We start from the raw sequence: 19,302 nt of genomic DNA, 5'->3' as shown, positions 1-19,302 counted from the left end.
CAGAACTGTTCAGTGGGAAAACCCCATTCCTCCTTACTAGCATGATCGCCTCCCATATGGAGATGGTGAGTTTGAGTCTGGTGTGGGACTGTACTGTCAGACAACACATGTTGAGGTAGGCCTGTTGGCCCACTTAATGTGGCATCAGTATGTCTAATGCTGAGATGGACCAAAAGACATGCAATAGGAGCGTCCAGGATTTCTACATGCAGTTTAATAGCAATTAGATGGTCACTTCTGGCGGCCACATGAATACTATAGCCTCAGTAGCTGGAACTACACTATGAGAGTATTTATGGTGACAGTCACCCATTATAGAGCCCTCATTACTCAGTAGCTGGAACTACACTATGAGAGTATTTATGGTCACAGTCACCCATTATAGAGCCCTCATTACTCAGTAGCTGGAACTACACTATGAGAGTATTTATGGTCACAGTCACCCATTATAGAGCCCTCATTACTCAGTAGCTGGAACTACACTATGAGAGTATTTATGGTGACAGTCACCCATTATAGAGCCCTCATTACTGCCGCCCTCCAGTTGTCTCAGCTTCTCCTCCAGTTCTGCTCTCAATGCTGTTGAAAAACAAAAGGATCAACATGGATGAGTAAAAACCTTCATAAAACTAGTTCATTTTTGATTATATGAGGCAAGCCTTTGTCACATACTTCTGCCTGGTAATCTGCGCTCTGTGTTCTCTCACCACAGGTTCTGTGGCTGGCACAGAGAGACTCACATTGTTCCAAAAGCCAACCAGCAAATACCGTTACTCTTCCGTATTATGTGTTGAGGAGCACAAGACATTCTGGTTCTCATGAACATCAAAGTAAGATGATAATGATAACCTTGATCAGTACTTCAGCATAGGCTACTCCACAAACTCATTTCATATGATTCTTCCAGTTGATAACTATGCTTCTAAGAAACAACTTCAAGTTGAACTTTTTGAGATTTGTAAATTAAATTATACTTTTACAGTGATACCTCTTTAGACATCTGTAGTTGTACACAAGACAGTATTTTCTGTGCAGCATCACATACCAGCTATTTTATCTGATAGGTCCTCCTCATCAGTCTCTCTGCTCTCCAGCTCACGAATCTTCTCCTGCAGCGTCACTATTTGTATAACTGCGGAGAAGGACAAAAATTACTAATCAAGGCCATTATTCTGTGCCATTACAGACAATGACAGACACAACAGACGTAAAAGCTGCTTAAATGACATGTGACACCCTGACATTTAGCAACTATAGCTGTGTTTCTATCCAACTCACTAAAATGAAGAAATGGGAAGGAAACCTGCCTTCTTCAGGTGTATGGAGGGAACTACTTGTTGTTGTATGTACTAGGACTATGTTGGGTGTAGGTCCTTTACTGAACCAGATTGAGGGGCCGATGTACTAACATGTTAGAACACATGTTAGGCGTTATTTCGTTACAGCGTGCGCCAAAAAACATGGCATGGTATGTACCAATAGACCACAATGGCTAAAACTGCATGTTGTCTGCTGCTGGAGCACAGAATAACAGTTTGCACTCTTCTGAATGCGTATGCATTCGTATGTGGGTCGCAGGAAAGGTGGGAGTTTTGGGCATAATTATGGGACGAGAAGTGCAAGAAGTGACTGATTACGTAGTCCGTTGTTGTATAGAAAATGTGGGGAGGACATTGCAAGTCTATTTTGCGGTGAAAACCTCCCCCTTTTTTAAAAGCAGGTGTAATCCAGATAGCGCATTAAATCAATAAGAGAATTAATGAAATAAACTTCCAGAAACAATGCATTCAGTATTCTGAGGACCAGTTTTTGCTAATTTGTACCATGTTAAAGCAACCCTTTGATTTTGTTTGCTTTAATATCACTTTTTCACTTCATCCACTTCCCTACATGTAGATGCCCGTCTTCATTATTGAACAGCATATAGAAGAGGGGCGTGGAGTCACCCCTCACTAGCACTCACTTGGGCCTAATCAGCAATCAGAAATGTGTGACCTGTTATTCCAGGTGTGCTGGCCCAGGTGTGCTGACCCAGGTGGGGTTGACCTTAAAGCCATTCAATTATATAAAACCTTGATAACGGGTTACATTGGGAGAGGACTATGTAGGGGCACAGATATTTTAATTGAGTGTGTTTGCTCATGTGGGCTTAATAAAGCTATGCTCTCTGCACTGCTGAACAGTGGGGTTCTGGGTCTCCAGCCAATAGCTGTCTTAAAGTCTGACGACGCAGATAAATAGATAGTTTGCGCCTATTATCATTAGTTTCACATGCCGGTGGTCGCTGCATAGAGACAATGAGCAATTCTTTATGACTGGTGGTGTAGTTCAATGTGTTAAATTGATGGTGTACTTACTTAGCTTAGAGGCTCCACCTGCGGCTATGAGCTCCTGTTCAGCCAGTCTAAGTTTCTCCTTCGTTTCCCTGAGTTTATTTCTTAATTCTACGAGACAAAGAAATGTAATCAGTTGATGGTGGTACGCATTTTAAAAACAAGTGTTAACAGGGCCATTGAGTCGTCTCCACTTTAACTCTTATTACATCTGATTGACATCTGGCTGTGTGGTATTTGTCATTGGGCAACTACTATACCTGAAATCTCTTTAAAAAAAAAGAGGGGAAAAACAGAAATACCAGTAAGCACAGTTGTATCCTTCTCTTTGGAAATCTTTGTCTCCAGGTCCTTGTACTCGGTGTACTTTAACAGGGCTCGGAGAGCTGGGAGGGGTTAAGGAGAAGAGGCGTAAGGCATTCAGTAGCAATAATGAGAAATGAGGTGGTGTAGGCTACTGATGGGGGCATGGTCACACAACTGGCATACAAAGTAAGAGTCATCTCATTTAACAAAGCAGGAGGATGGAAGCTACAATACACCAGTGTCAAACCCTCTGGGTAGTTTATCATTTCTCTTAATTTGTTGTAAATCTACTGAACTTACTTAACTTAGCAGTGGAGAGCGTTTTGGCGTCCATTTGATTTATCCAGCCACTAATCTTGACCTGCATTTCTGTAAGATACAAACAATGGGTAAAAACATTTAAAAAGTCTTAATTGTTGTGTTATGTGGTTGGTGGCGGTTTGTGGCACAGGCGACATACGCAATTGCCTAGAGTTCCAGTGCATGAGGGGCACAAGGTGAAGAGGAGAAACTTCCTTGCATTCTAGGGGGAACGGGGGAGGTTGAATGACCTCTCATACAACCTGTTATCTGTAAATAACTGAATAAATAACTTTTCAGTAACTTTTTGGTAAACCCCACTCCTCCTTACTAGCACACTGGACCCCTTCCAATTTGCCTACCGCAAGAATAGGAGTACGGAGGATGCCATCTCCACGGCACTACACTCTGCACTTTCCCACCTGGACAATAACAACAGCTATGTGAGGATACTGTTCATTGACTTCAGTTCAGCTTTCAACACTGTCATCCCCTCCAAACTGATCACCAAACTCAGTCACCTGGGTATCAACACTTCCCTCTGCAACTGGATACTGGACTTTCTAATCAACAGACCCCAGTCTGTTAGGATAGAGAACCACACCTCCTCAACCCACATCCTGAACGAAGGCGTGCCACAGGGCTGCGTGCTAAGTCCTCACCTACGACTGCACACCTGTACATGGCTCTAATACCATTGTCAAGTTTGCAGACGATACAACAGTGATTGGCTTCTTCAGCGACAACGATGGATCGGCCTACAGAGAAGAGGTCCAGCACCTGGCGGTTGTGGTGCGCCGACAACAACTTGGCTCTCAACATCATGAAGACCAAAGAGCTAATTGTGGACTTCAGGAAGAAAGATGGCACACACACCCCCATCCATATCAACAGGATGGAGGTTGAGCGTGTTGCCAACTTCAAGTTCCTGGGTATCCACACCCTGAGGACCTCTCTTGGACTCTTAACACCTCATAGTCAAGAAGGCGGTGTCTCTTTTTCCTGAGGAGACTGAAGAAGGTCCATCTGTCTCCTCAGATTCTGGAGAATTTCTACCGCTGTACCATTGAGAGCATTCTTACAAACTGCATCTCAGTATGGTCCAGCAGCTGCTCTGTTGTTGACCGAAAAAGACTGCAGAGGGTGGTGAAAACTGCCCAACGCATCACCGGTTCGACTCTCCCAACCATTGAGGCTGTCCAGACCAAGAGATGTCTGCGGAGGGCACACAGCATCCTCAAGGACAGCTCACACCCCAGCCACAGACTGTTTGCCCTCCTCCCCTCTGAGAGGCGCTACAGGGTCCTCCATTCCCGTTACAGCAGGTTCAAGAACAGGTTCAAGATAAGCTTTATCCCTGCGGCTGTCACCCTACTGAACCCTGCTCCACGGGGATAGCCCCCCCCACCCCCACACACACCTCCCCCTGAGACTGTACTTCCCCCCTCCACCCTGGCTTGACTGCCACACACCCTTCTCCAGCCACTGAACATTTGCACTATACTCCCCCCCCCCCCCCCCCATCTTGCCTTGATTGCCACACACTCTCCTCCAACCACTGAACATTTGCACAAGTATGTCTTTTTTATCCCACTTTTTACTGTATACCACTTTTTTACTTTATTAACTGTACTTACAATCCCACTGTTTACTGTATTACTGTATTAACTGTACTTACACCTTACAATACTTACTAATCATTATATTACTACTACCTCATTCACTTCTCTTCACTTATTACCACCACTAATACTTACACCTGCACTTTAAATATATCATATCTACACTTCCTACCTCAATTGCTGCTGGTCCCGATTCTGTTCATATTTTATACCTATCTCTGTATACCTTATTTTTTCACTTATTCCACTTTACATATGCACAAACTCTGCACCTTTATTGCTATTTTGCACTTCTGGTTGGATGCTAAACTGCATTTCGTCAGGGGTGCAACTGCCCAGTGCCAGGGGGGTATGCAGCAACAATTTTGGCGCCCCCCCCCCCATCCAACCAACTCACTACTCGTAGCCTAGTTGTAACTGCTTGTGTGTTCAGCGGTCACGGCGCTCACGCTCCCTCTTCTATATCAAAATTCTATTATGGAATCTTAAGAGATAAGGTGCCTACTCTAGCCGGTTTGGCTTAAGTCCTCTGAAATGTTATATAACATTAAGGAAATGCAGAAATGATTAAGAAACGCACAACAGCAGCTACATATAGAAAATACCCCAAACATTTTTATTTTTATTTATTTTTACCATCGCTTTTGCGCCCCCATGGTGCGGCGCCCCTATGCGCCGCATACAGCGCATACCCACTTTTTGCGCCACTGCATTTCGTTGTCTCAGTACTTGTACTCTGTGCAATGACAATAAAGTTGAATCCAATCTAATCTAAAAAATGACCGCCTCCCATATGGGGGTGGTGACTTCCAGTAGTGTTGGACTGTACTGCCAGGCAACACATGAGATTACATGAGAGGTCACAACGGCTTTCGTTTATCCTAAACTTTAACCTCCAGCATCGTTCAACTGGCTTCACAGATTCATAAAAAACATTTTCTACACAATTACACCAGTCCAACTAAAGTCCAACTTAAATATTAAATGTTCTTTTACAGTGTAGCCTACTTCTGTCGGTAACTTGATGAACAATAGTCAATGTACTACATATAAGTCTACATTTTATTAACCCTAACTCTAAAGTTAAGAAATGGGCTTAAAGCTCACCCTGTCATTCATGTACAAACAACATGTCATAACTTTAAAAGTACATACATTTTAAGCCCTGTCCTGTCTCCTAGTTCGTTATCCATGTGTTGTCATATGTGCTTTGGTTTTGTGTTTGTTTACATTTTGTCTCCTCGTGTCTGACTCACCAACAATTCGAAGGGCAAGCAGCCCTTCAACTCGCCTATTATTCACAATCTCATTCCTGAGTTCCCTCTTCGTGTCAAAAACGTTTTTTTCTGAGGAAAAGACAATATTGTAGTTACATGGTAAATCTGTGCAGAAACTCATGATGGTATAATGGTGGATCGATGACACATACCCAATTCTTTGATTTTGGTTGTCTGCGTCTGGATGGTAATTCCCATGGTCTTTGCCTTATCATCCAAACCTTATAGTCAAGTGAGGCATTGGTCAGAACAATAGGTATTGTAACGCTGCATCTAACAGCAACAAAACTGGACTATTGTATCTGGTATGTCATTGTCAGTGTTATAGCAATTAACGCAGCATTTTGTTAGTTTAGCCATTTTCAAACAGCGTCTGATCATGACACCAATGTCAAGATTCAATTCAGGAAATACACATGAGTAGCATGATGGTATATTTTATAATGCCGTATGAGTATGACCAATGATAACATAAAGTAGTAGATATGCCGAATTTCTCTAAACATTGAATGATATATGATGGCATTCACACTCACCCAGGCATGAATATATAAATGTTGACTGCATCAACATGCAACCAAACAAAGGGAAAATGTTACTTTTGTTTTGTTCAACAACATTGATTGGTGGTGGTTGATTTCATGTGAAAAAAAAATCCTTACCTCTACCTCGGTGGAATTATCAATTCCTCCCTTCAAAAAAAGAGAGAGAACATCATTCTAAGGTTTCCTGGTTCCTATTCTCTAACTACAAACTGGTAATAGATGGTATTAGGTATTGTGCCGAGCTTACCTGAGTTTTAAATCTGGCGATCATCTCTCTGTATTTATCCATGACACTCTCCAGGCTCCGCAGCACACGGATGGATTTGGGAGGGTCATCATCATCGCTAGGAGCAACTGACACAAAATACACTTTGCATTATATTGCATTAAGTTACTGTCATCCAAAAGAGCTACAGGTGTTTGGGAACTGATTTATCTCACCGTGTCTGCTGTTTGCGTTGTAGAGCAGGAAGGGGGAGAGGAGGAGAACCACTAGCAGCACCTGTGTTCCACTCATGGCCTCATCTAACTTCCGTGGCAATGTGGAGCTGTAGACCAGAGCACAGAGCTTTATACCTCCCCTAGGCCAGCCTATTTCACAACTGGCTGGAAATGCAGTTCCACTTAAAGCAACACCATGCAGTACTTTGCCACTTTTTGAGGTATGTTTTTATAGGCAACTAGTTTTGATATCATCTTCAAATTAATTTGGTTGTGTATGGTCATGTGGAGGACAGATAAACACACTTGTCACCATTGTGCTCTAGGGGGGGTCCAGGCCTGGGCAACGTTATTGTTTTGGCACTATTTAAATACAATTTCATTTAATTGGATTAAATTGACCATTTCCCCAACAACTATCCATCCAGGAAAATCTGTCACATCATTTCCAACCACATTGCCAAAAGACTCTAGTTAGCTTGTGGACAAGCTTGTATAAGTGCCAACTGGGCTGTTGGTGGTGTTTGCAAGACTTTTGTATGCTTTATAGGTAGATAGTGCACTAGTTTTACACCAAAACTAACAGTTGCTTTGGCTTTGGTCTGGTTAAAACAGTAAACAGGACAATGGCTTGGCAGTGTCACAACTTGAAACTTGCCAGTGCCAGTGACAACATATTAAATGCCTACACAAATTGAATTCTAAATGACAAAACTACATAATGCTTATTTCATATTGTGATAACAGGGTTTGTTTTATGCTGTTTTATGTGTTTACTTTTGAAGATAAAAGTATGATGTGTTTAACAGTGCGTATTCTGTTGTTTTGGTGAGCCTGCCCTTGATCGCTCTGCACAGTGCAGTGCTTTTGAAAGAACACGGTTTGTCATTGCTAACAAAGAACAGTAGAGAACAACATCACGTTTTAAATCCATAGTCACCATTACACAACATTTCCATTTCTACAAGACCCTGTCGAAATGTTAGGGTGCATCAACAGTTTTGCAGATTATCATCAAGAATCTGTTTTTGGAGATAAGAGCATGATTAGCTTTCATGGTCACTGTGTGCATCATATTGTACTATGGCATCCGTGGTGACAGAGGTGTGGTGCAAAATAAGATAAAATAAGTAAAAGTGGAAAAAAGACTAAATTAGTTAGAAAATTATCAACATTATTAAATACAAATGTGCAAATATATTGGCAAAAGTATCCAAATATCTCCATAAGAAAAATAATCATAGAGCGTGACACAAGGCACACAAATTCTCTTACATCCTTAAAATGCAGATTTCTGTGAAATAAACCACGGTTTTTATTATATGTTTTATTCTGCTGCTGAAGATTGCATTCATCAGCTTAAGTTACTGGTTGAGCGCTTCCACCCATTTGTGTAAAAGAGATAACACTCATCTTTTTCTAAATAGTAACGCAAGTCAAACGCAGAAACACAGTGCACCTTAGCCATTTCTGATTGCCTCATTCACTGTGACAGTCAGCTTCCATTATTTTTGAGCAACAGGGCAAGGCTTGATGAACTAATAGCTGGTTCATGTTCATATTTCTCGGTCTCGCAACTGTATCACACTCACACACTGATAAAGACGTTTTTTGGTCCTGGCACCTGGTCATTTTGACATGATTTGAATTCTTTCTCTCAGTTCACCAGTATTAAAGTAAAAAAAGATACATTACATGGTCTAATGGTAGGACATACTGTATCTGATTAAAATCAAGAAATGTCAGCCTCTACATATAACTTAAACATTAGGCAGGTATTCCATCATCTTCTTGGCTTCTGTATCCTTTAAGAAAATAGTAGAATAATATTTAGAAATTACCAAAAAGTCATTCAAAATGTCTCAAAATGTCACTGATAAAAAAAAATATTAGTTTGCATTTAAATTAGATTTGGCCTGAGCCTTTATAAAATAAAGGAACACTTGTATTATGATTATGAATAAAAGCTTACATATAGGCATAACAGCAGGACCATTGCCTGCAAATTAGATTAGATTCAACTTTATTGTCAAGTACTGAGACAACGAAATGCAGTTTAGCATCTAACCAGGAGTGCAAAATAGCAATACAAGTGCAGAGTATGTGCATATGAGAGTTAAGCATGAAAAATGAACAGAATTGGGACTAGCAGCAATTGAGGTAGGAAGTGTAGATAGATATGAAAATATATAAAGTGCAGGTGTAAGTATTAGTGGTGGTAGTAAGTAAAAGTAGTAAGTGAGGTAGTAGTAAAATAAAATAATGATTAGTAAGTGGTGTAAGTACTACAGTTAGTACAATAATACAGCAAAACAGTTAAACAGTTAAAACAGTAAAAAGTTGGATAAACAGTAAGTGGGATAAAAAAAAAAAGACATTCTTGTGCAAATGTTCAATGGTTGGAAGGTGTGTGGCAGTCAAACCAGGGTGGGGTACAGTGCAAATGATCGTGTGGAAGTGGGAAATACAGTCTCAAGGGGGAGGTGTGTGTGTGGGGGGGGTGGGGGTGGGGGCTATCCCCGTGGAGCAGAGTTCAGTAGGGTGACAGCCACAGGGATGAAGCTGTTCTTGAACCTGCTGGTACGGGAACGGAGGACCCTGTAGCGCCTCCCAGAGGGGGGAGGGCAAACAGTCTGTGGCTGGGGTGTGAGCCGTCCTTGGCGATGCTGCGCGCCCTCCGCAGACATCTCTTGCTCTGGACAGCCTCAATGGTGGGAAGAGTGGAACCGGTGATGCGTTGGGCAGTTTTCACCCCCCTCTTCAGTCTTTTTCGGTCGGCGACAGAGCAGCTGCTGTACCATGTTGATGCAGTTTGTAAGAATGCTCTCAATGGTACAGCGGTAGAAATTCTCCAGAATCTGAGGAGACAGATGGACCTTCTTCAGTCTCCTCAGGAAAAAGAGATGCTGGTGTGCCTTCTTAACTATTTGTGGCAGGTGGAGATTCAGGTAATAGGGCTTAGGCCCAGAGAAGGAGCAGACTACGCCACGATGGGACTTACACCCAAAGAATTAGTTATTTTATTCTAATAAGGCACTCAGGTTCATGGATGGATTAGCCAGAGACAGTGGTCCAGTATAAAAAAAAAATAGGATTTTATTTGTAAAACTTCAAAAGCACAACCAGCAAAAAGTGCCGGGAAGTCACAGCGCACACACACACACACCAGCGTTTCCGTTGTCCGGTAATTGCCGGTCTTTGTCCGGAAAAAAATTGAAATGTCCGAAAATATTAGATCCCACCGGTCAAATTGTCTCGCAAACACAATCTGAAATTGACAACAATCCTAATATTTAGGCTTATAAAGCAAACGTGCACTGCCCTTATTATGTTTTAAAGGAACAGGCTAATCTGCCGTTAGAAAGTTATTAAACAACATGCATATGCTGCATTTTAAATAGAGCGCAAACCGTCGGTTACAAACAAGGAGCGGCTGAGTGAGAAGGATAGAAGCAGACTAGCAGACTAGCCTTAAAAGATTTCAAACGCAACTAATGAGGGTGAACCGTCTGATGAGGATCAACCTGTAATACCTGCAGTGTTGTGCTGAACGCGTTTCATTTCATTATATCGTCTATGTCCGTGCGTGAGCGCGCCGAAGTTGCGTAGGAGCCGAGGGCGGTATTGCAGACAGATAGGCTAGAGATTTTGAAAAATTATAGCTTGCGGCATATTGAAATAACGAACTGAACAAGTAATTTTTTTGGAGCTGTGAACTTAGTTCAAAATTTTGAATTATGAACTATGAACTGAACTAGTTCATGTAAGTGAACTTTCCAAACACTGAATACCTGAAGCCCTAGAGGTTCGAACAGCTTCACCAGAGAAAAAGACGAAATGTCGGGCGGTTATGTCGTTATGGAGTGACAAGTTCAGGTGCAAGGTAATTGAGAGTCACAGTAAAAATGTCTCTTAGCACTGCGAAAAGGCAGGACAACGCAACGGATTCACAAGAGGGTCGAATCATTTTAGAATCTCTGCTCTCATTAAACATAGTCAGAGCAATGACCATGTTGCAGCGCTCAATTTTACGCCACAGCCGGTTGCGATTAAAGGCCACTAATTGACGCGCATCAAACGTTTTTTTTTTTTCATTGTAAACGTAGGCAAATAAACATGTTGCATTCTAAACTACCTGATTTTGTTATTATATAAGCTACGCATGCCGCCAGTTTTCTTCAATAGGCTAATTTAGAAGCAGAAATAGATATTTGGCCGGCGTATCATTAAAATGTCCGGCAAATGAAAACTCTGCCGGTCATTTTGACCGGCTACATTTTTCTCTAGCGGAAACTCTGACACACACACACACACACACACACACACACACACACACACACACACACACACACACACACACACACACACACACACACACACACACACACACACACACACACACACACACACACACACACACACACACACACACACACAGAGAGAGAGGGCTGAAGCTTACCGGTGGGAGGCTAGTGGCTAGAGCAATGAGCGTCCGTAGGAATCACCCCAATCACACGTGCCGAGTTCACCCACTGCACACTCAAGGGGACCCACCACCACGCGGCCACTGCTCCCACAGGCAGCTCCCAGCACCTGAGGATGGGGGAACAGGAGGGGGTTAAACAAAGGTAGTCTATTCGCACCCCAATTGTAATGGCAAGGTGGCTTGTAGACCACCTAATCTGGAGCCGGAGGTAGTACTAGGCTGATGCAAAGGGGTTTAACAATCACACAGTGAGTCAAAACGAGCAACACAAATAAACCAACCAAACAATGTTAATGCAAAACAATAATGAAACAAACATGTCCCACTGGGGGTCAGCTACTTCTAAGATTCCCCGTCAGTGTGGACAAACCAAGGAAAACAAAAAGAGTTCAAACAAAAAGGTTCACAAAAAAAAAAAAAAAAAAAAAAAAAAAAAAAAAAAAAATCACAAAATAACTTGGCCAATCCCTTGGCTTTCCACAGCATAGGAAAAGGCCTCCAGACAAGGGTGTAACGAAATAAACAAAGAAATGAATATACAGAGAAAACAATGAGTGAGGGTAACTCAATTACACCGGAATTCACACACATACATCCCCAAACAGGGACTGACGTAAGAGAACACAGTTGAGCGAACTACTGTGCCACAAACTAGCCACCTGCTCACGGGAGCTAGACACAAGTCGTAAGCTAGGTCATAAACGCATCAGACGGCCATAACAAAGAAGATGTAAGCAAAGCAGCAGATGTTCAGCGCCGATGTAGCCGACTGGCGGCCGCACCCCAACTAAATAGCACTCCCTGAAATACACAAAAGATCCATTTAAAACCCGGTCCTACATTAACCACTCAACTAATGATCAATGATGCAACATACCTATGGTTAACGGCGTTGAGTCACGAGAGCCCACTCTGCCGAGGACGGGGCTGCTGTAGCCAGGGAGTTTCTACAACATGAAACATTTCCTATAATCCCACGCTATGATATCAATGTGTAGAAAGACAAAGGGTGCCATACCTGTGGCGCTATGGTGGAACGGATCACCAAGTCAGACGTCGGATCAATGGACAGGTACGCAAGACAAGCGTTGGGTGCCGATGGCGTCACTCGCCAAAAGAAAAGTCCCGGTTTATAAAAGGGCTTAGACATCGCGGTTGGCTTGCAGTTAACTGCCCAGAGCCACTCACTGCGAAGCAAGCTAAATAGCTGGGAGGAGTAAGCCAGGTAGCTTCAAGCTGCTACATATTGATGAGGTGTTAAGGGTCCAAGAGAGGTCCTCAGAGATGTGGACACCCAGGAACTTGAAGTTGGCAACACACTCAACCTCCATCCCGTTGATATGGATGGGGGTGTGTGTGCCAACTTTCTTCCTGAAGTCCACAATTAGCTCTTTGGTCTTCATGGTGTTGAGGGCCAGGTTGTTGTCAGCGCACCACACAGCCAGGTGCTGAACCTCTTCTCTGTAGGCCGACTCATCGTTGTCGCTGATGAGGCCAATCACCGTTGTATCGTCTGCAAACTTAACAATGGTATTGCAACCATGTACAGGTGTGCAGTCGTAGGTGAAGAGGGAGTAGAGAAGAGGACTTAGCACGCAGCCCTGTGGCACGCCTGTGTTCAGGGTGAGGAGGTGTGGCTCTCTATCCGAACAGACTGGGGTCTGTTGGTTAGAAAGTCCAGTATCCAATTACAGAGGGAAGTGTTGATACCAGGTGAATGAGTTTAGTGATCAGTTTGGAGGGAATGACAGTGTTGAAGGCTGAACTGAAGTCAATAAACAGCATCCTCACATAGCTGTTGTTACAGTCCAGGTGAGAAAGGGCGGAGTGTAATGCTGTGGAGATGGCATCCTCCGTACTCCTGTTCTTGCGGTAGGTGAATTGAAAGGGGTCCAGTGTGGGTGGTAGGCAGCTTTTGAGGTGAGCCAGGACCATCCTCTCGAAGCACTTCATGATGGTGGGGGTGAGTGCAACAGGGCGGAAGTCGTTAAGGCTCACTGCAGCAGAGTGTTTTGGCACCGCCACGATGGAGGTTGTTTTAAAGCATGCGTGGACAGTAGCTTGGGCCAGAGGGATGTTGAATATGTCAGTCAAGACCTCAGCTAGCTGCCCAGCACTGGCCCTGAGCACCCGTCCAGGGATGCCATCAGGACCAGCAGCCTTGCGTGCATTAATCCTGCTCAGTGCAGCACACACGTCAGTGGAGGAGAGTGATCAAAGAAGTGAGCACAGCCTTGATGGCAGCCTCCTGGTTGTCCCTGTCGAAGCGTGCATATATGCATCGATGACTGATAACATGGTACCTCACCATCATGACCTTAACTTACATATACTAAGGAAACCTACTGGGATTCTGAGTTCTGTCTCCTCACTCGCTCTTTTCCTCTTCCCGTCCTACTCTACACAGGGCGACGCAGCTGTAATCTGTCCACTTCATCTGCTAACAGAAGCCCTATGCTTACTGTAATGCACCTATTCCCAGCATTCTCTGTTTATGATGTATCACACACACTCACTCACACACACACACACACACACACATAGACAGGCACGCACACATACATGTATAAACTGTGGGTCAACCTACTGACCCGTAAGGGTACCTTCCTACCCCACCTTTCTATCACTACAAGGCCGGCCTCAAGCAGATGGGTCCGCTCTTTTTGGTTAAAAGTGAGTTTTTCATTTCCTTCATCACCCATGGCACTGTATAAATTAATAATATTTAATATATTGGACTAATCGCATATTCTAACTAGAAGGGCACTTGTAGAGCGTCATGGTTCATCAGAATGGTGAGAACTGATCATTCTGGGACAGTTACCCACCGGTGGGATATTTTTTTCATGTTGTCAAAACTCTGCAAGTTTTTGTCCTACAGACATATAAAGAAAACCCATATGGACCTTGGACCCTTTTCTTTTCAAATATATAAAGTTTGTAAAATGAAATATGAATAAGTACTTTGTAAGAAGAATATAGCTGAGCTGATGCACTTTTCAGTCTGTCAGTGAGTTTTCTGCTCCTAAGGACCCACCCATTAGCAAATGACAGCCATTCATATGATAAGTAATGGTGATTCAGTGATCTCCATTGGGCCATGGTGTGGCGTGAAAACCTTTGGGGGAAGTGAGCCACAAAGACATTCCAGGGCCATTATGCAATGGCCATTGTCTGTGTCTGAGGTCTCCCAGGTAACTCATCAATATGCATTTGTAGGGAAAGACATTTGGGAGAGAAACAGGTTACTCTGCTATTATAAATATGTAGTAGTAAAACGTCTCGGTTACTTACGTAACCTCGGTTCCTTAAGCACGGAACAAGATATAACAACGGGACTTGACCTAGTGTCATGGACTTGTTCGAAGAACTTATTCATTCACGCCGCTAGGCAGGGAGAAGTGCTTCCTTGGATCAAAATCTGAGCGTCGAAACACCCACCCAAAAGAAGAAAAAACACTGTATCACTGTATCACGCAACTATTGTTATATCTTGTTCCGTGCTTATCGCAGGAATCTGCGATATAACAACGGGACAGTTTCCATTAGCGCGTGTAAATACAGTGATTGCCATATCACCCCAACTTTATTATGCTTTGCCCTCACGGAGGTCCATACAGCAGCTGGTGGTGAACGTTCATAGGGCCTTACCCGAGCTTGTGAACGCTAGGTTCTCAATGTGCACATATGCCAAGGGGATCACCGATCTCCCTGATCATAGGATTACCCATTAATTAGTTAATTGCGTTAGCCAAGCCGAGGCTGATGAACACATATCTTACTAAACCTTCTCACGTTTAGTATCTTGTTCATGGCACTCCTTCAATAGGGCCGATGAACACAAAACACTCTCCTCAGGTTCTGGAGATTCGGAGATCGTCAGCCTACAGAGTTATTTTTAATAGCCTACACCACTAAACTGTCAACATTTAGGGCTTTGTTCACTGCATTCTACCACGTAGAAGCTGACAAACACATAAAACTCGTAACTCTCCGCAGGCTCTGGAGATATGGAGATCGTCGGCCTTCAGAGTTATTTCTTAAAAGACCACTAAACTGTCAACGTTTAGGGCTTTGTTCACTGTATTCTACCTCGTAGAATCTGGCAAACACATACAACTCGTAACTCTCTTCAGGCTCTGGAGATTCGGAGATCGTAAGACTAGAGTTATTTTTAATACACCACTAAACGGTCACCGTATAGGTCTTTGTTCACTGCATTCTACCACGTAGAAGCTGACGAACACATAAAACTCGTAACTCTCCTCCGGGTCTGGGGATTCGGAGATCGCCATCCTGTAGAGCACTTTCTAACATCAACTAAACTGTCAATGTTTAGGGCTCTGTTCACTGCCTTTTACAACGTAAGAGCTGATGAGCCCCTGTACTATTTAGTTATTCCTAGGCTCTGGCGTTTCGGAGATCGCTTGGCTGCAGAACGCATTGTAACAAAAAAATTGGTCTCAGCCCCATCTAACATATACAATCTAATGAAAGTGTGGCAAGAACTCCAGCTTGCTGCCTCATATATCTCTTCCACTGAGACGCCTTTTAACAAGGCTCAGGAAGAAGACAACCCGACGCGTCGAGTGTGCATGAAGTGCGCACGCCGCCTTGCCGGGGTCCAGAGACAAAACTTTATAAGACTTGTATACTATCCAACGATAGAGGCTTGGTTTAGACAGAGGTCTGCCTTTTTCCCGTGCCCCGAAGCACAAAAACAGCTGATCTGATCGTCGGAACGTCTTGGTGCGCTCAAACAACGGAGAGCGCGCACCGGACACAGCGTATTCAAACGCTCCTCCTCTGCCGAAGCAAACGGAGGAGGCGAGAACACTGCCAACTCAATTACCTGATTACGAAACGGTGCTGCTACCACCTTAGGTGTGTATGCAGCATTAGGTAGGCTATCATCCCTGTCTTGTCCCCAGCGATCGAGAACTGAAGGCACGATGGACTGACGGACAGGGCGTGCCTGTCACCAACGCGCTTTGCTGACACAAGTGCCAGCAACAGCGCCGTATTCAACGAACACATTTTATGTCCGCTGTCCATAGGGGCACAATAGAGGCCCTGTCAGAGCACGTAACACCATCAGTAAATCCCATGACGGTGCTGCTACCACCTTAGGTGTGTATGCAGCATTAGGTAGGCTATCATCCCTGTCTTGTCCCCAGCGATCGAGAACTGAAGGCACGATGGACTGACGGACAGGGCGTGCATGTCACCAACGCGCTTTGCTGACACAAGTGCTAGCAACAGCGCCGTATTCAACGAAACACATTTTATGTCCGCTGTCTATAGGGGCACAATGGAGGCCCTGTCAGAGCACGTAACACCATCAGTAAATCCCATGGCGGCACCGGGCCTGCCCGGCACTCTGACTCTGCAGTGCCTGCCCGGCACTCTGATGCGTCTCACACCAGCCGCGCTGGTGGATGATAGCCCGGGGGTTTATTATAAATACCTGCGTGGCCGGCGGAGATGGCTGCTAGGTAAACCTTGGGAGTGGAAGCAGCCTTCCCCTCCTCAAATAACTGCTGGCGAAATTCTAGAATGACGCCCAGCGCGCAGTTGATAGGATCATGTTGACGCGCAACACACCACCTCTCGAAACTGCGTCATTTTAACGTATATAGAGACCGGGTCGAAGCGGTCCGTGTGCTCTGTATCGTTGCCACCACTGAGTCAGATGAACCTGGGGCTAGGAGCCTATGCCTTTCAGGTGACAACTCTGAGCTGCCACAGCTCTGGGGGAAAAACGCATTTAGACGTAAGCTCAGCCATTGCTTAGCGCGTCTATGCTTAATCGGGGGCTGTCGCCCCTAGCCAGAACCACAGTGGGCAACAGATGTTCTCCCTGTTGGCAAACAGGTCCACCTCTGCTTTGTAAAAGCGTTGCCATATCAGTTCTATCACCTGAGAGTGCAGTCACCCGTCTGCCGCCCGGGGGTTGCCTCTTGATAACAGGTCTGCTCCGTAGTTGAGCAGGCCTGGCATGTTACTGCTCTGATCAGGGGGAAATACGCCGCTGTCCACGGAGTAGGCGATTCGCCCATTGAAACAGTAATTGAGAACGAACCCTCTTTTGCAGTTTATATACGTATATGCCATAGCGGAGGTGTTCTTATACGCGCATGATGACCCTCTATCATGCATCTGGCTTCACCACCAGCTTACCGTACCTGTCCTCAGTGGAGCTGAGCTTCAGGGAGAGGTACCATATTTGACATGGCCGCATGCGTAATAGCCCTCATCATCCACAGTAGCCTTTGAAGGCAGAGGGACGTTACCGCCTGTGTTCGCTTGAACCGGTGTGTGCATGATTGGATGGCTTTTATTCCCGCTGGGGACAGACTGACCTTCATTGAGGTAGAGTCTAGTACAATGCCTAGGAATGGAGCGCAATGTCGAGGTACGGAGCGCTTTCGCCTCTGTTTTTTTCTAACGAGCCGAGTCGATGCCAGTGTGCTACCACTAGAGGTGGCAGTCTTGCACCACCGCTGACTTTGAGTGGGCACATGTTAACCAGCCATAGAGACAAGGGAGAAAGCGTATTCCTCCCTCTCTCTACGTAGCGATGGCTGCCTCTGCGCATTTCGTGAATACGCAGCCAAGACAGGCCGAACGGGGGAACACGAAATTGGCATGCAGTTCCTCCGAATGCAACCCTCAGAATCTCTGATGTCTGTGGCGAGTCGGTATATGAAAATATGCCTGCTTTAGATCTTAGCGACACAAACCAATCGTTTGGTTGTATGAACTGAACGAGCGCGCATGGGGTCAGTATCCTGAACTTCAATTTATTAAGTGCTCTGTTCATTTTACGTCGATCTAGTACTGGACGACAACTTCTATCCGTCTTGGGGATGATGAAGTGTCCGTGCATAGCTCAGAGGCACCCAGCGCCCTTGCCTCTGTCTTAACAGGTCGGGTCGATGCAAGTGTGCTACCACTAGATGGCAGGCTTGCACCACCGCTGACTGAGTGGAGCATATGCAAACCTCTGAACTGACCGGGTCACACCGCCGAATCTCGGAGGGGGCGGGTGAACGGCTGTACGTAACCCACTGTTATTGTATTAAACACCCACAGTGACGCTGTTAATGTGCGCCAACTGTCCGCGCAGCTTGCCAAGCTGGGCTTCAAGTAGAATTGGTCGGGACCTAGGCCCGCTCATTATTCAAAAGTTCTGGACCTGCCACCGCTCTGCCTAGGGAGAGCTCTGGGGTGGCTAGATCTGGGGTGTCCCCCGCATAGTGTACGAATACAATTGGGTGTACGAACACCGTGAGGGAAGTTACACAAGCATGCCTTATGTCTGGCCCAAAGGGGCAGTGGTTATGACACTCATGTGGGAATGTGGTGCTTGGTGGAATACTTTTACAGTGCTTGACATGAGCGCTGCCTGTGAGCAACGTGTAGTTTTCCTTGGTGGCCATGGATCCACCTCACCCCGCTTCGTGGTCAACGACCGAATTTCAGGTGGCGGGGTGTTTGTTGTGGCCCTTGCCACGACCAGCAGTGCGCTGTCGTCCCGTGTGGGTAGCGCCCTGCGTGGAGCGAGCTGGCTGCTGCGCTTGCGGCTGCGTAGCGGGCAAGAACTGATTTCGATTCCCGCCTTCACCTTTGCAGAGGTGTGGGTGAGCGGAACTCACTTCTCATGCCCCGCACTCGGGGTTCGCTGTCCCGATGACTGCGGGGGCTCGGAGCTGCTTGAGCGAGGCATCCAAACCTGCAATGCCTCCTCGTTCTTTTACTCCTCTTCAATTTGGCTTGCCACGCTTGCTCCCATGACTCTCCCCAGAGTCTGAGAGTTGCAGCGCGTGAGACCAGTGAGAGATCCGTTCGGGACGGATCTCCTGACTGCTACCCAGCGATGCTGCCAGCTCTGTCAGGAGCTTCACCTGCTAGCGCTGTAGCAGCGCAGCCGTGCTCGTAGAACACGTTGCCTGCCCAGCCGCTAATATGCTATCTCCACCAGAGCCAGCC

At 45.2% G+C, this 19,302-nt stretch overlaps 1 protein-coding gene across 1 annotated transcript in view; it reads right to left on the bottom strand.

Annotated features, from left to right (window-relative positions):
- LOC308362602 (uncharacterized protein) overlaps positions 1-15,605 on the bottom strand; it is a gene marked incomplete at both ends in the record, with an annotated part of 56,424 nt that extends 40,819 nt beyond the window's left edge. The window contains 15 exons of the mRNA XM_080835334.1: positions 511-579; positions 1,046-1,132; positions 2,358-2,444; positions 2,636-2,719; positions 2,940-3,008; positions 5,818-5,907; positions 5,991-6,059; positions 6,375-6,399; positions 6,501-6,530; positions 6,631-6,737; positions 6,825-6,989; positions 11,341-11,417; positions 12,745-12,911; positions 13,021-13,486; positions 15,508-15,605. Of these exons, the coding sequence (XP_080691460.1) occupies positions 511-579; positions 1,046-1,132; positions 2,358-2,444; positions 2,636-2,719; positions 2,940-3,008; positions 5,818-5,907; positions 5,991-6,059; positions 6,375-6,399; positions 6,501-6,530; positions 6,631-6,737; positions 6,825-6,989; positions 11,341-11,417; positions 12,745-12,911; positions 13,021-13,486; positions 15,508-15,605 (1,690 nt within the window). The remainder of the gene's footprint in view (positions 1-510; positions 580-1,045; positions 1,133-2,357; positions 2,445-2,635; positions 2,720-2,939; positions 3,009-5,817; positions 5,908-5,990; positions 6,060-6,374; positions 6,400-6,500; positions 6,531-6,630; positions 6,738-6,824; positions 6,990-11,340; positions 11,418-12,744; positions 12,912-13,020; positions 13,487-15,507) is intronic.
- Between the last annotated feature and the right edge of the window lie 3,697 nt (positions 15,606-19,302).

Source organism: Sprattus sprattus (genome assembly GCF_963457725.1).
Source record: "Sprattus sprattus genome assembly, chromosome: 3".
In the NCBI taxonomy this organism is placed as follows: Eukaryota; Metazoa; Chordata; class Actinopteri; order Clupeiformes; family Clupeidae; genus Sprattus; species Sprattus sprattus.
Note: the sequence above shows the minus strand (reverse complement) of the source record. Positions and strands in the feature narration are given on the sequence as shown.